The sequence below is a fragment of the Protopterus annectens genome, chromosome 6.part0 (assembly GCF_019279795.1).
Source record: "Protopterus annectens isolate FY-2018-M chromosome 6.part0, PAN1.0, whole genome shotgun sequence".
NCBI lineage: Eukaryota > Metazoa > Chordata > Ceratodontiformes > Protopteridae > Protopterus > Protopterus annectens.
Genome location: NC_056737.1, coordinates 1,053,001,017 through 1,053,017,029, shown reverse-complemented (window position 1 = coordinate 1,053,017,029; position 16,013 = coordinate 1,053,001,017). Strand labels below are relative to the sequence as shown.

At 36.4% G+C, this 16,013-nt stretch overlaps 1 protein-coding gene across 3 annotated transcripts in view; it reads right to left on the bottom strand.

The window, feature by feature from the left end:
- Positions 1-16,013, bottom strand: part of RGS6 (regulator of G protein signaling 6) — a 2,564,457-nt gene that overhangs the window by 663,107 nt on the left and 1,885,337 nt on the right. For all 3 annotated transcript variants that reach the window (XM_044074660.1, XM_044074661.1, XM_044074662.1), the window contains exon 5: positions 5,800-5,906. In XM_044074660.1, the coding sequence (XP_043930595.1) occupies positions 5,800-5,906 (107 nt within the window). The remainder of the gene's footprint in view (positions 1-5,799; positions 5,907-16,013) is intronic.

Sequence of the window (16,013 nt, the reverse complement as noted above, 5' to 3'; positions counted from 1 at the left end):
AAAATCGCTGTTCTGTGCTTTCTGCATTTTGCCATTTCGTTTAAACACGTCTGACGAAACAGCGTTCACAACTTTAAGCATTCGCTTAAATAATAGGAACCCATAAAAATATAGCAAATGGATAGTTGAATGTCAAAACTGAAGGTCAGTGTGGTATACAGCAGGGTTGTTCAATGAGTGGGGCACTGTTTACATTATTAATGAATGCAGAAGCAAGTAAAATATAAAATAATACGCCAAAGGCAGCAAATGTGATATCTGAAAAAAAAAAATAAAATTCCTTCATTTTCATCTTATGCAGATAATTTAATACTCATAGCAAAAAAATTATGGACTGGATGATACAAGTCCTGATAGCTTCAGTTATGATACTGAAAGATGCTGGTTTAGAATTAAATTCTGAGTAGTGCAAAGGTTTATAGATGTGGTGAAACTAGAAATAATTAACCAGGGAAAAAATTTGCTGATCCCTAAAAAAATTTAAAAAAACACTGTGTCCCCCCACCCCTCTACTTAACTATACCAACTCCAAGATTGCACCACAGTGGAGGTTCATAGGTTGGTACTTGGCTAATGGCCCTAGGGCCTATACAAGCCTAGTCATAACAATTCCCTGGCTATTTCTTCCTAGAATATTTATTTCCCTGGTCCCCTGTCTAGCAGGGTGACTGACATTATCCCCGGGATGAATTTCCTATCTCTCATCCAATCATCAAGGTTCCTTTTGAAAAGGGCCAAAAAGGCGCTCAGCTTGACATGTATGGGCAAGTCTATTCCAGAGTATGGGGAGTGTCTGGGTTGGGAACCTATCCCTCCAGCATGTTTTATTCATTGTTATGACCAGGTTTAGATCCCTGGAGTGTGTGGCTCTGAGGGATTGGTATTTCTTTAAGTGTAGCATGCCCAATAGCTCTGGGTTTGACATGGCCTTGTATTTTAAGCAGAGATCACCTCTGACTAGGTGATATGCGACATAGTATAGCTGGAGTTTTTTAAGACGGTCAGCATAGGGCATCTGCTAAGGCCTGTGATTCCTTTAGTGAGGTATTTCTGTGGCCTTTCCAGTTGTTGCAGATGTCTTGTGAGGTACATAACAAATGGGGCATTGTCCTCTATAATGGGTATAATGAGGGATGAGTACAGTGGGACAATGACTTACTTTTTTCTGGATGAAAAGCCCTTAGTGATGAGGTGCGCCACATAGAAGGATTTCCTAACTGTTGTGGTGATGTGGTTATCGAAGGTGAGACCACTGTCCACCTGTGTCCCCAAGTCCCTTATCACATTTCTGGTGTTTAGTGTACTGCTACTTATGTGTTAATTCATGGGTACATGATTTTTCCCAAAGGGGATAACTACACATTTCTTGGCATTTAGCTTGAGCCCATGGCTCTAGCACCAAGCATCTATTTCTGTAAGGCCCTTTTGTAGAATATCCACATCATTTGGGGATTCAATAATGGCTCCCAGTTTGCAGTCATCTGCAAACTTTGTTAGCCAGAGTCCCTTAGTGCTGGCCTGTACTTCAGAGAAGTAGATGCCAAACAAGAGCGATCCCAGGACTGATCACTTAGGTACTCCACTTGTCACTTGTCTGGAGCTGGATTTTGAGTTGGCTACTTTTACAGTGTGGGTTCTGTCAGTAAGCCAGTTGGCAACCCATCGAGTGACATAGGGATTAATGCCCAGCTTAGTAAGTTTATCTATGATTCCAAAGTGGGGGATGGTGTAGAAGGCCTTGGCATGGTCCAGATAGGCTGTGTGGACCACCTTACCCTCGTCCACGGCTATGGAGACTGATTTGAAGACGTCGATCAGGTTGAGTAGACATGATTGGCCCTTTACAAAACCAAACTGGGTGGGGTCCAGTGTTTGAAGGTTGCCAATGTTTTGTTTATAAGTTCCATGATAATGCATTCCATGGCTTTGCAGATCAGGCTCGTCAGACTGATGGGACGATAGTTCCCGGGATCCAAGGTGGATCCCCCCTTGTGGAGTGGGATAACTGTAGCTGTGTGCCACTCATTGGGCATGAAGCCTAAGGTGAGGCTATGATTAAACATGACACTTAGCTGAGGTGCCAGTTAATTTTGTAGTTCATGTAGTACACAGCCCGGGATGTCGTCTGGTCCCATGGATGCTGTATTCTTAGCTTTGGAGAGTGTGTTTTTTTACCTGTGTGGCTGTGATTACCAGAATTTGACAATCTTTTGGTATTGAGATTGGCCCTTTAGGAGGTGACAGGGGGTGAAGGTGGCACTGAATCAATCTGCCAGGATATTGGCAATATCCTTGGTATCAGTAAATTTATGCTGTTTCATCAAATGTGTTTACATGAAATGGCAAAGTCCCAAAAACAGTCCAGTGATTTTTTTCCTAGGAAAAAATCGCTGTTCTGTGCTTTCAGCATTTTGCCATTTCATGCAAACACGTTTGACGAAACAGCATTCACAACTTTAAGCATTCACTTAAATAACAGGAACCCATAAAAATATAGTAAATGGACAGATGAGTGTCAAAATTGAAGTTCAGTGTGGTGTACAGCAGGTTTGTCCAATGAGTGGGGCACTGTTTACATTATTAATGAATGTAGAAGCAGGTAAAATACAAAATAATATGCCAGAGACTGCAAATGTGATATTTGAAAAAAAATAAAATTCCTTCATTTTCATCTTATGCACATAATTTAATGGTCATATCAAAAAAATATGGACTGGATGAAAGAAGTCTTGATAGCTTCATCTATGATGCTGAAAGATGCTGGTTTAGAATTAAATTATGAGAAGTGTAAAGGTTTATAGATGTGGTGAAACTTGAAATAATTTATTTTTCTAGAACAGAAATATTTGTTTTAGGGATTAGATTTGTTAAATATGATATAGTTGAAGACTAATGAAATGGTTTAGTAGATCATTTGACAGACCTATGTAACTTTTGGAAAAAGTACACCTAACAAATCCTGTTGTTTTAGGTAAAATTGCTTATATGGCAAATGTTTTCATATTGCCTGAAGCAGTTGATAATGACATTATTACAATGACATTTTATTTAATATCCGGATCCAGGTTAAATCCTGTAACTACAGGGGTGCTGTAGTTACTTGAAAAGGAAGGAAGACTAGGATTAATAAATCTGATAGTTCATGCTGTCTCTTTCACTTTTAGTGGATATTAATAGAAAGAGAAAGGGAAGGAACCATGTCACAAATCCTGACAATAAAATATTAACTTTTTGGGTAAAGAACATTTTTAAAAGGAAAAAGTCTCTAGAAAACGAAGATATAAAGAGATATAAGAAAATAGTAATGTGGAAATTAAAAAAAAAAAAATTATGAAAAATATAACATGATTTTACAATGAAATATTACATATGTTTTATATTGCTCATCATTTGGAAAATCTAAGCATATATATCTAAAAAATCCATGCAGAACAGACAAAACTGTTGTACTGACACTATGTCAAAACTTTTCAAGGAGACATTCTTTAAATGAACTGCCTATGAATTGAATTATGATATATAAAGCTGTAAGTGAAAGAATATGTTTTTGTTACTAATAAAGAATACATAAACATGGATGTGATTCTGTAGGGACATTATCAGAAACAAGTATAAAAATGTCCTAAAAAATTAGTAGAAAATTATTTGGTATGTTACAGATTTTATGATGTGCTAGGATGAATGAAATTCTGCCTAATCAAATGTGGGTTTTGTCTAACTTAGAAAGAAAAGTAGGACTGTGGTTATGACAGAAAGGGTGGGGGTCTCAACTTCCTGGTCCAAAAAATCTGAACAAAGCCAAAAATAATGTGGGATAAATCCCCCAAAATAGGAACACATTTTAAATATTGTTCTTATAAACTTAGAAAGTTGCTAGAATAAAGTCTTATGTTAACATGCACTTTCTAAAAGATATGGTTTGAAAGTCAAATGCCTGTCATTATATGGTGAAGTCAATCCTCACTAATATGCCAGAAAAATCCAGAAAAACCAAAAATGTTATGAGTAACAGACCAAAAATGTGAGGCAAAAATCTGGACATGTGAGCGGCATGGTGAGGTCAAATTCTAAGAAACAGCACCTGTTTCTTTATATGTATCTATCTATATATATATATATATATATATATATATATATATATATATATATATATATATATACATACATACACACACACACACACACACACACACACACACACACACACACACACACACACATTGTAGATATTTGTAAATAATGGCTATGTATACACGGAACTATGCCAATTAATATCTGACTTTTGCAAATATGAGACACCTATGCTTTTCAGTAAGTGCTGCCTGAGCTTTAAAATCCATCTGAGGTACCTGTAGCAGATGGGACCTTGGTTGAATATTTCACTGAAGGATGATGCATTCAGGAGTGCAGCACTTCACTGTTAGCTATTAAACCACCTAGAGTGGGAACAGAACCCACAGTCTTCTTGTCTTCCAGCACCCAAGGCAAGTGTGCTACCTGCTGCACCAGTGACACTACTTAACAGGACTTGTAGAAAATGGCAGCGTGTCAATGACTATTGGCACTTGAATGAAAGGATGATGTTTATTCTTCATCTGTTTGATTGTATCCTGCTACACTTATGGCATAGATTGTGAAATATTCAAAGAAGGACTGGCATGCGCTATGCCGTCGTTCTTCTAAATTACTAAAGTCAAGCTGTACCATCTTTCTTCAAAGAATGTACAGACCAAATTTAAGCTCCTTGGCAATGGTAGTCCAGGAGCTTACCAGCACCTTACATAATGGCAAGATGACCTCAGTATCTCCAGTACCCTACTGGGATATTTATGTGTGGCAAGATGGCTCAGTGGTTATGGTTTCCGCCTGATAGATTCAGGGACTGGGGTTCAGTAATGACCTAAAGTTTCTGCCAGTACAGAAGTCTACATTTTCTCTCCTCCATGTCTCTGTGGGTTCTGTCTGGATTATATGGTTTCTTCCTACCCCCCCCCCCAAACATGCCATTTGGTTGGCTACTCTAAACTGTCCATATACATTACCTTTACTCTTTCCCTTTGTGGCTTGCATCATGGCCCATGAAGAACCAATTAACTTACCACATTAATAAAATAAATAATGAAATTGGGATTTACAACTGCCGTTTTTACAGAGTCCTACATAATTGCTTCAAGGACTGATCAGAGTCAACAGATCTTTTTTTTGCTTTTGTCTTCCTTAAGACCACTTCTCCAAGAAAGCATGCTCTGCTGCACCCAGCCCACAAAGTGAACATTTTGCAATACATTTAGGCAGATGCCTGCTCACTTACAGAGTAAGTCATACCATATCTCATTGGAGTCTCACCAGTTTATTCAGAACTACTATAGCAGTCATTAAAAACAGGTTAATTTTACTTTATGACCTTTTTGTGATGTATTACATATAAGTATATTAACAGGACTAGTCTTAACACTAACATTAAACTATGCAATAGTCTTTTGACCTTAAGCTTTAGATTAGCAGTCCAGCTTCTTGCCTACCTAATCACTTTAGGTCCCAAATTCAAATATTTTAAATTCCCCACTAAACTCATGTAAGTTATGGTCTCAGTTGCTCTGTACAAGCCCATATATACCAGATATGAAGGGTTCCCCATCCACATCTTAGCAATGGTCAAGCAACAGAAATAGATTTTATCCGACTGTGAAAAGCTCTATTCTATGAAACTCACACTGCTGGCTACCTGTAGGAAAAAATAGCTCTAATTTATCACCCTGACAAGCATATGTTTACAGTTTCAAATAAAAAAAGACCTACCTGAAAGCGGTAGAATGTACCATCATCCTTTAACGTTAGGACATGGTCTGATATTGGGAATATGTAGCCTTGTGCTGCTATAAGGCTTCCTAAGTGTATTGCTTCGGCTGTAAAGAAATGAGATTGCAGTCAGTTGTCACATGAATCACCAGTACTACCATAAAAAGTACACAATCAAGGAAGAGTCACACAAGAAAGAAAAAAATAAAGACAAAGGCAAGAATATTCCAGATATGAAAGGCCACTTATTTAATTATTTTTCAACAACTTACTGTAAGTCACAACTATTTTCTAAACTCTCATTCTGAGAAAACATATTTCTATATAAATGGTAGTGTGCCAGTTGCAAGAAAGGGGATTTTGAACAGTACTTGTTCAAGCACAGGAAAGCCATTACAACTGTTCAAATAGTGATTTTCGAACATTACTGAGAGGCAAAGAAACAAACCACTCTCTGCAAAATCACTGCATGAAACCCATGCCTTTTCCTCGACTTCTACTGAGCTTGGAGTTGGGTAAACAAAGACTTTTTTGACCAATACCTTTTCCAGGAAGGTGCATGAGATTTTGTGATAAAGCCATGCAAGGTATATGTGTGCAATTTCACTCATATGCCATGCAGATGTTGTATACCTTAGTAAGACCATGCAACTAATAAGCTTGCTCACATCCACTACCAGGAGTTACCCTCAAAGATAAAGTGGGATTTCCTCAGATGTTCTCCTTCAAAAAGGTGAGAAGACATTAATTCCTCCCTATTCTCGGTGGTCATTTTGTGCTTGAGGCACTGACTCAGATCACCAGTGGCAAAGGCAGACAGAGTGAGACATAATAGTTATGAATGTGCATGTAGTTGTATATGCTTTTGGGGGATACCATGTTTAAACAGGTGCACTTCATTGACACTACAGTCATGGATTATATGAAATGGTTCATTATGTGATCTGGTTGTGGCAATTGCCATTAGCATTAGTATACAATGCAGAGGCCCACAAATCTATTGAACCAGCTATCATTCCCTATGTACTAGATCAGTTTATTTGAGCTAATTTCTAATTTTCTAGAACTGTGACTGTTGTGCAGCATAAGTGGAGCTGTCCTTTGGATGACATGTTAAACTGAGGTTTCATCAGTCTATATTTGCCATAGCTCAACCACATGTCAAGTAGGTATAAAGGATGCCATTACATCAAAACAAGTGTTTTTCTTAAGAAAAAACATATTTCATTTTTAAGGACACATTTTAAATTAGACCAAAATAAAATACAAAGTATGGAAATATAAAATGCAACAATCGCAAACAACTTTAATTTAGTTACTTTCTCCCCTACCCTTTAAGTAACACAGTTTTGTACTGTTTAGTATTCCTTTTTATATCTCTTACTACTTCCCTGTAATCCAACATAATGTTATACAAAAACAGCTGATATTTCTTAAACTGCAACATCCAACATACTTAAATTAATTCTTCATCGTCTTTTTTATGTTACTACCTTTTTACCTGTGCAGTCTCCCTAGCAAATTATATATCTAGTAATTTCACAAACTTTTAAGCCCATCCCATTTTCTAATGTACTGCAAAAATACTTAATTAAAGAAACAATTTACAATTTTTCACCACATTTCTTCTGACCATATTATCTATATTCTATGACTTTATAACTTATAACAACTTTCAATGGTACTTCTGCTATGCCAATCTGAAAAAGAAAAATCATATAATTTACTTGTATCATTAATTCTTTCCAACTCTCTTTGTGTGGTTTAATTTTGTTTCTTTGTCAAGTAGATATCATCCCATTGCCATGAAATCTGTTTGAAACAATTGTTTATAACACATTCTCCTTTAATCTTTTTCAATACAAACTCAGTTTTAAATTTGACCATACTGTTTGTTAATTCTCCCATTTTTCTGTCAATTCTGTGCTTCTCCCATTTTTCTTTTTATGCCACAAATCCCAGATCTATTTGTATTGAAATTTTTATCAACCTCTTACAGGATACTAACTGAAACAAAGACAAAAAAGGTAAACATCACACACACACACACACACACACACACACACACACACACACACACACACACACACACACACACACACACCGACATACACACGAGTGCATTCACGCTCACAAAAAATTGTGGATGCATTCCATACAGCCACACTTCCCGTTGTGTTCTGCATGACATTCCACATGTTAAACCATTCAGATAAGAACCCCATAACACTAAATTCCATCATTTCCGTGCCCAATTTTTTTTCTGAAAGACCATAAACCCTTGCCACATAATTCACTAATCCCTCAAAGTTTTCATAATTTTCTAGGTTTGTAGGTACTTGCTAGGCTATTGATCTGTGAGGACCTTAAGAATCCCAGCCTTGCATTCTCATCTTATTTTTCACATATAAATAACCCAGAGAGTTTTTACCATCATTACTTTTTCGAGTCACTGTATACAACCTCCAGAACTCCACTATCTTTTTTGTTTTTCTTATTTTCTCCATTCCTCTACTATTTGATTCTTCTGAAAACATAGTCCCACTATTTTAATCTTATCTTCACTTACTTTTCTTACATTCTAAGTCAGACTTAGTTTCTCCTTCTGCAATCTCTATTATCAGCTTCTTCAACCCTTTTCCCTCTTTTACTATCATAATTGTATCACCTTTGTAGGATAATACCATCAGAACTTGTATTTGTTTATAGTCTTTGAATAAACTATGCAACTTTTTTAACTTCCCCCTCCATCTTATTTTGTAAGTATTCAGGTAATTAAAGGTTAAAAGTCATCAGTGGTTGATACATTTTTTCTAATTAATATTTAATCCTTAGCCAGTCATTTATTGCAGATCTTACACTTTCTGTATGCTTCTTTATTTTAATGTATTTTTAAAAGTCTTATATTGTCAGTAATAGCCCCTAGGTTTCACAGCAGTGAATAATTTGCCTAAAGATACGCTTACCACAAAGCCTTCTTTCCTTGTCAACACTTTCTCTACCATTCTTGTCTCTCATTACAATTTGTTCTAATATCCTTTTTCCAGTCTCTCTCATTTCTTCTTCAAACCATTTTCCTATTCTTTCAACCTCCCTTGTATAGTCATTGCTGATAACTTGTCATTTATTCAAGCCATGATATAGACCTCCAATTCACCAACACTCTTTCATCAACCATCTTTTTCAAAACATAATATAACCGTCGCATTACAACTCCTTCATTTTATGTCTTTTAAATGACCAGGTGAAGCTTATGGAAATGTTTTTTTCTATTGTTTTAACATAACAATAAGTCCATTTCCTTTTTTCATGAGACAGATGTATGTCTGTGCTAATTTCAGATTTCTGTTAAAAAACTGATTTACTTGACTCAACATTTAGACTAAGGTTCAAAGAGAGAATAAGAAGGTACCTCATTACAAGTCCTCCTGATATTTAGAGGGCAGAAATGTTACTTTATAGGTTCAGAGATGATTACTAGGCTAATGGCACAAGATCTTTTCCAAGTCTATGCAAAGGGTTATGCCCAGTTGGAGCACCCCAGTAAACAAATGTCAAATATGACAACATTATACCTTAATTCCCCAGATATGAGATGGGGTAGTATCAGAATAATGGGTCTTTGCGTGTTGGAGCCCTGAGTCATTTTACAGACTGCCAAAGGGACATGGGGAGTATCTCGGCAGTGAAATTGCAGTTCCCTATCCATTTATCCAAATTCTTTTTAAAAAGAGTGAGGAACAGGCTTTGTTTAATGAAGATGGAGCATTTATTTCATAGATGACGTAGCCTTTGGGATATGAATCTGTCTCTCCAGAAAGTTCTTTTAGAGGCACAAATAAAGTTCAGGTCCACGGAATGCGTACCCCTTGTATAATTTTTATTGCAAATATGTAACATTTTCATCAGGGCTGAATCAGTGAATGCCTTGTAGGTCAGGCATAAGCCCCCTCTGAATAAATGGTATGAGATGGGTTAAAGGGATAGGGCCTTTAGTTGGTCTGCATAAGACTTGTGTCTTACACTTTATATGTACATACAAATGGCTATAGCTGCTTGCTGGGGTTACCTGTATGAAATTAATTTACCTTATTGTCACTTGCTCAGTTTAACAAATAAAGAATAAATGTATCACAGAATACCTAAACATTCAGAACTTCTGGGGGCTGGTGGCCCCCACAATCCAAGGCTGTAGACATGAATTTTGACCTGAGCTTAGTAATCACCTCTGCCCTGAACCCCACCTAGTCTAAAACCAGCCCTGTGCACAGGTGTTTACAGAAGGTCACTTTACTGGTGTGTGGGGCTGGTGGCCCTGTGCACAGGTGTTTACAGAAGGTCACTGCCAGCCCTGTACACAGGTGTTTATAGAAGGTCAGTGCCAGCCCTGTGCATAGGTGTTTATAGAAGGTCACTGCCACCCCTATGCATAGGTGTTTACAGAAGGTCAATGTACTGGTGTGTGGGGCTGGTGATAAGGCCAGTATTTCTGTAAAATTGCCCTAGTCCTCAGAAGTCACTAAATATTGTGCTGGGCTGGGGACAGTGTGATCATTATTTCTTTAACTTTCCTCACAAACTTCAGAGGGGTGCACAGAGGGTCATTATAGCATGCATAGGAGAACTGTACTGTCTCCAGAAGTAACAAGATGGAAACATTACTGTATTATTTATTTATTTTTCACTTTACTTACAATCAAGTGTCTGATACATATACAGATGGCTATCTTTTGGGGAGAGTAAATAAGCACAATGTTTATATATGTTTGTGTGTGTGTGTGTGTGTGTGTGTGTGTGTGTGTGTGTGTATATATATATATATATATATATATATATATATATATATATATATATATGGGATCCATACAGATCCTCGAATGCACTTTCCAACGAAGCAGAAATCACCGAGCATACTTAACCAAAAGTGCTGTTCACCGAAGCAGCACTTTCAGATAAGTACGCTCGTTGTGCTGGTCATACTACAGTGCGGATAAGGGAAACTTCCCTTTTCCCCAATGTAGTGTGACCTCGGAATGAGAATATTAAAGTAGGGGGGTGTGGCAGTGCAGGGGGGGCTTGCCCCCCTGCATAGAAGTAGGTTTAATGTTTTTTTTTTTTTAAACATACTTTACCGTAAGCGCTTTTTTTTGAAAGCGCTTTCAGTAAAGTATGTTCGGTGATAATGGATTCAGACATTTGATCTTTCGATCAAAAGTCCTAGATCCATATTATATATATATATATATATATATATATATATATATATATTTATATATGTATATGTATATGGGTCTACTGCTTTTGGTCGAATTACATTTGGTTAAAAATGATTTCAGTCAACCCACTTCACCGAAAATGCATTTCACTGAAAACCCATTTGGTTGAATTCCATTTGGTCGAAAATGGAATATAGCCCCTGCTCCATTGCAGTGCAACCCTAGAGTGAGAATATAAAGTTGGGGGAGCATGGGGGCACAGCCCCCACACTGAGGGGTGCAGCCCCCCACACAATTGCAGTGTATTCACTATTATATACTTGTGTAGCCATTAAAAATACATTAAAACATATAATGTCAGTAAAAACTATATTCTCACTCCAGGGTCGCACTGTAGTGGTGCAGGGGTTATATTCCATTTTTGACCAAATGGAATTCGACCAAATGAGCTTTCAATCAAATGAGCTTTCAGTGAAGTGAGCTGCCTGAAATCATTTTCCACCAAATGTAATTCGACCAAAGGCAGTAGACCCATATATATATATATATATATATATATATATATATATATATATATATATATATATATGTACACACACACAGTGGATATAAAAAGTGTACACACCCCTGTTAAAATGCCAGGTTTTTGTGATACAAAAAATGAGACCACAATAAATCATTTTGAAGCTTTTCCCACTTTTAATGTGACCTATAACCTGTACAATTCAGTTGAAAAACAAACAAATCTGTTAGGCAAAAAAATATAAAAAATAAAAAAGTACAATAAGCTGGTTTCATAAGTGTGCACACCCTTAAACTAATACTTTGTTGTGTGTGCACACCCTTAAACTAATACTTTGTTGAAGCACTTTTTGATTTAATTACAGCATTCAGTCTTCTTGGGTAGGAGTCTATCAGCATGGCACATCTTGACTTGGTAATATTTGCCCACTCTTCCTTGCAAAAGCACTCCAAATCTGTCCGATTACAAGGGCCTCTTTTGTGCACAGCTCTCTTCAGGTCACCCCACAGATTTTCTATTGGATTTAGGTCTGGGCTCTGGTTGGGCCATTGCAATACTTTAATTTTCTTCCGGTGAAGCTATGCTTGGGGTCATTGTCATATTGAAAGGTGAAATTCCTGTTCATCTTCGCTTTCTAGCAGACGCCTGAAGGTTTTGGGCCAAAAGTGACTGGTATTTGGAAACATTCATAATTCTGCCCACCTTGACTAAAGCCCCAGTTCCAGCTGAAGAAAAGCAACCCCAAAGCATGATACTGCCATCAACATGCTTCTCCGTGGGGTTGGTGTTATTTTGGTGATGCAAAGTGCCGTTTTTGTGCCAAACTTATCTTTTGGAATTGTGGCCAAAAAATTCAACCTTGGTCTCATCAGACCATAACACATTTTCCACATGCTTTTGGGAGTCTCGATGTATTGTTTTGCAAATTTTAGCTGGGTCTGGATGTTTTTCTGTGTAAGAAAAAGCTTCTGTCTTGCAACCCTACCCCATAGTCCAGACATATAGAGAATACCGGAGATTGTTGTCACATGTAGTACACAACCAGTACTTGCCAGAAATTCCTGCAGCTGCTTCAGTGTTGCTGTGGGTCTCCTGGCAGCCTCCCTGACTAGTTTTTGTCTTGTCTTTTCATCAATTTTGGAGGGACATCCAGTTCTTTGCAACGTCACTGTTGTCCCATATTTTCTCCACTTTTTGATGACTGTCTTCACTGTGATCCATGGTGTATCCAATGCTGTAGACATTTTTTGTACCCGTCTCCTGACGGATACCTTCCAACCATGAGATCCCTTTGATGTTTTGTAAGCTGTCTGCCAACCATGGCTTTTCCTGTAGCAGGCAACTGAGTAAATGTCAGTAAATTCCTACTAGGACAGCTGAACTTTATTTGGGGTTAATCAGAGTCTCTTTAATTGTGTGTACCCAAGAAGACTGAATGCTGTAATTAAATCAAAAGGTGCTTCAACAAAGTATTAGTTTAAGGGTGTGCACATGTATGCAACCAATTTATTCTACATTTTTTTTTTATATTTTCTCACCTAAAAGATCTGTTTATTTTTCAATTGAATTGTACAGATTATAGGTCACATTAAAGGTGGGAAAAGTTTTAAATGATTTATTGTGGTCTCATTTTTTTATATCACAAAACCCTGGCATTTTAACATGTTTTATATCCACTATGTATATATATATATATATATATATATATATATATATATATATATATATATATATATATATATATATATATATATCTATATGTGTGTGTGTGTGTGTGTGTATATATTTATGTATATATTTAGCCGTGAGTGCATGAGAAGTTGCAGTGGGTTGCACTGTATGTATCTGGCAGCAACAAGGTGAAGTACATCACTGTGGCTATTTACATATTTATTTATTCAGATGATAACAGTGAGTGTCTGAGTTATATACGGTCAATAAAATGTAACTAGTGGGCACAAAGGTAATCTGTTGTTACAAATGACTGACCCATGCTGCCATTTGATCATGCAAGTATAAAAATTCAGGCTGTGTGTTTGAGTGAAACAAGCTGAAAATATATTACTGTAGGGGTTGGCATAATGTTTAATGGGTTTACCATACAGACTTATACTACAGAGTCTGATTCTTACATTTGAGAAGTATATATAGGCTTAAAGAAGTGTCAATAGGCTAGTAATAACTGATAAACTATCATTTTTATATTTTTGATGCTTTACCATTAGACATCTGAGGTGTAGACAGTCAATAAAGTGGTTATAATGAATGGATACTGAGGCAGTCTGTGAATTAAAGTGACTGACTACAACTGTTGTTTGATCACAGCTAAACAGTCATTGACCTACCATAATATAGCCACAACCCATTACAGTTAGCCCCATGCATTCATTTGCTTCCTGCACCTCCCCTCCTTTACATTACCAGTCACCACTGTAAAGAAACATTTGTTAAAACGTCTCTTAATGTCCTTTTGTCCTATACCCAAATTGTTAGAAACACAGAGTGCTGACTTTAATATATTTCCTAATTACTCATTCTGGCTCTTGTAATATAATTATTATATCTTTCTCTACTCTTTCATTACCTAAAACTTCCTCTCCTAACTTTTCTGAATCAAATTTCTCCACTAGAAAATCCCCTGCTGCTTCCCTTATCTCTTTTTTTCTCTTCCTTCCTTACTTATCAAATGCTTCATAAAATCTGATCTCATATAACATTTGACACACTTGCTCTTTTTTGCCACAACAATTAAAGCTATGTTTCCAGTTTTGTTTATAAAGTATTCCCTTCCTTGCTTCATATAATTATCTTCCCTTTATCTTTATGTGATGCATGGAGCACCGTGATTACACTCCAAAATCAGGAAAAAGGCTTGGTTAGCACTTTTCTGATGTCAAAAGCAGGCTTAACCAGCCTTTACTAAGTACCTGTAGGTACTGTTAAGCTCTAGTCTTGCACTATACCTTAATATTGACCAGTGTTGGCTGTTAAAGAACAGTGGCAGAAGCTACATTTAAAATGCGCGAAATATTTCATTCTGCTACACTTTTAAAGAAAAAGTTTGTCAAAGTGATATGCCTGAGGGCTTTTAAAGCTGCTTGTTTCTCAAAAGGATACTTCATTATGGCTTGCTGTCTGTGTGACAGAACTAAGTGTTTTATGGCTCTCAAACAATAAAACACTTCATGATCCTTTGTATCTATTACTCACAGTAACTGGAACAGTAAATCCCCATCCAGTAGAAAAAATTATGATCAAGTCTCTCTCATCCTAACTCTTATTATACATTCCTGAAATGGATGTCACAATGTATGTGTTTTGCTCCCCTCAAATCTTGACGTGAATTTCTTAACATTAATATCTTCAACAAACAATGAGCTGGTTATGATCAGAAACCTGATCATAATCCTCTGTGTCTGCGCCATAGCTTACTTCTACTCCATTATGATAGTCTTGTGTACAGTCACATTCCTTCTCCCACTTTTTCATTTAAAAAGTGCTTATACATCAGTATTTTCTTTCTTATCCTTCAGGGCTATCAACAATTCTGCCCATATTTTTTCATTATATTTAAAACAAATGTGTATTTTCTTTTCCTTTAATACTGATGTCTGAATCTTAGCCATTTCATTCTCTCTTCTCTCCTCACCATCTCCAGAAAAGTTATTAATATTCTCTGTGATCAAAAACCCTGTTTTTTCAAACTACTTTCATTTATCATTAAACACACACAACAATCAGACGTTATGTTTTCTTTTCTTTCACTAATCACTTTTAACTGTTTGATATCTATGATATGTTTATTCTCACATCCTTTTATTTTGCCACCAGTTTTCATATTACAATTAAAATGATCTACTCATGCATAATAGTTCATATTTTAAAATAAATCCATACCAGACAAAAATGCCATATTTAGAATACTAGAAAATGGAGCTGTCAGCTGCCCATTTGGAAAAATATCTAGACAGTTGCATAATATGCGTATGGCCGAACCATTCATTGTTGAAATGAGGTTTTGGAATTGTGGTTATCACTTTTTATTTCCTCAAGGTGCAGTGATTTCAAACTTGATTGCATTAAGCTGGGAAGTATAGTGGGGGAAAAGCTTTTTTCATGGACAATGTGTGGATCTTTATCACTTCCAAAAACACCATATCAATCAACATATTTAATTTAGAGAAGTGTTTTTATTTTTTTTTATTTGGTTTTAAACCAATAAATAAACAAATCAGTTATAAAACAAGTAAATAACTATTTACCTAGGTCCACAGCTGATCAATGCATCAAAGTTTTACACCAACAACAATTAATATTTTTCAAGCAAGTCTTTAAGTTTAAGCCAAGACTTATATGAATGTACAATATTAGAAGTTCTGATTTTATAGTATGCAATTCACTGCTGCAATTTTTGCTATACTAATAAATTCAACACTAGAGGGGTGGGTAACTTAACTTTTCCAGTTCTTAGTAGT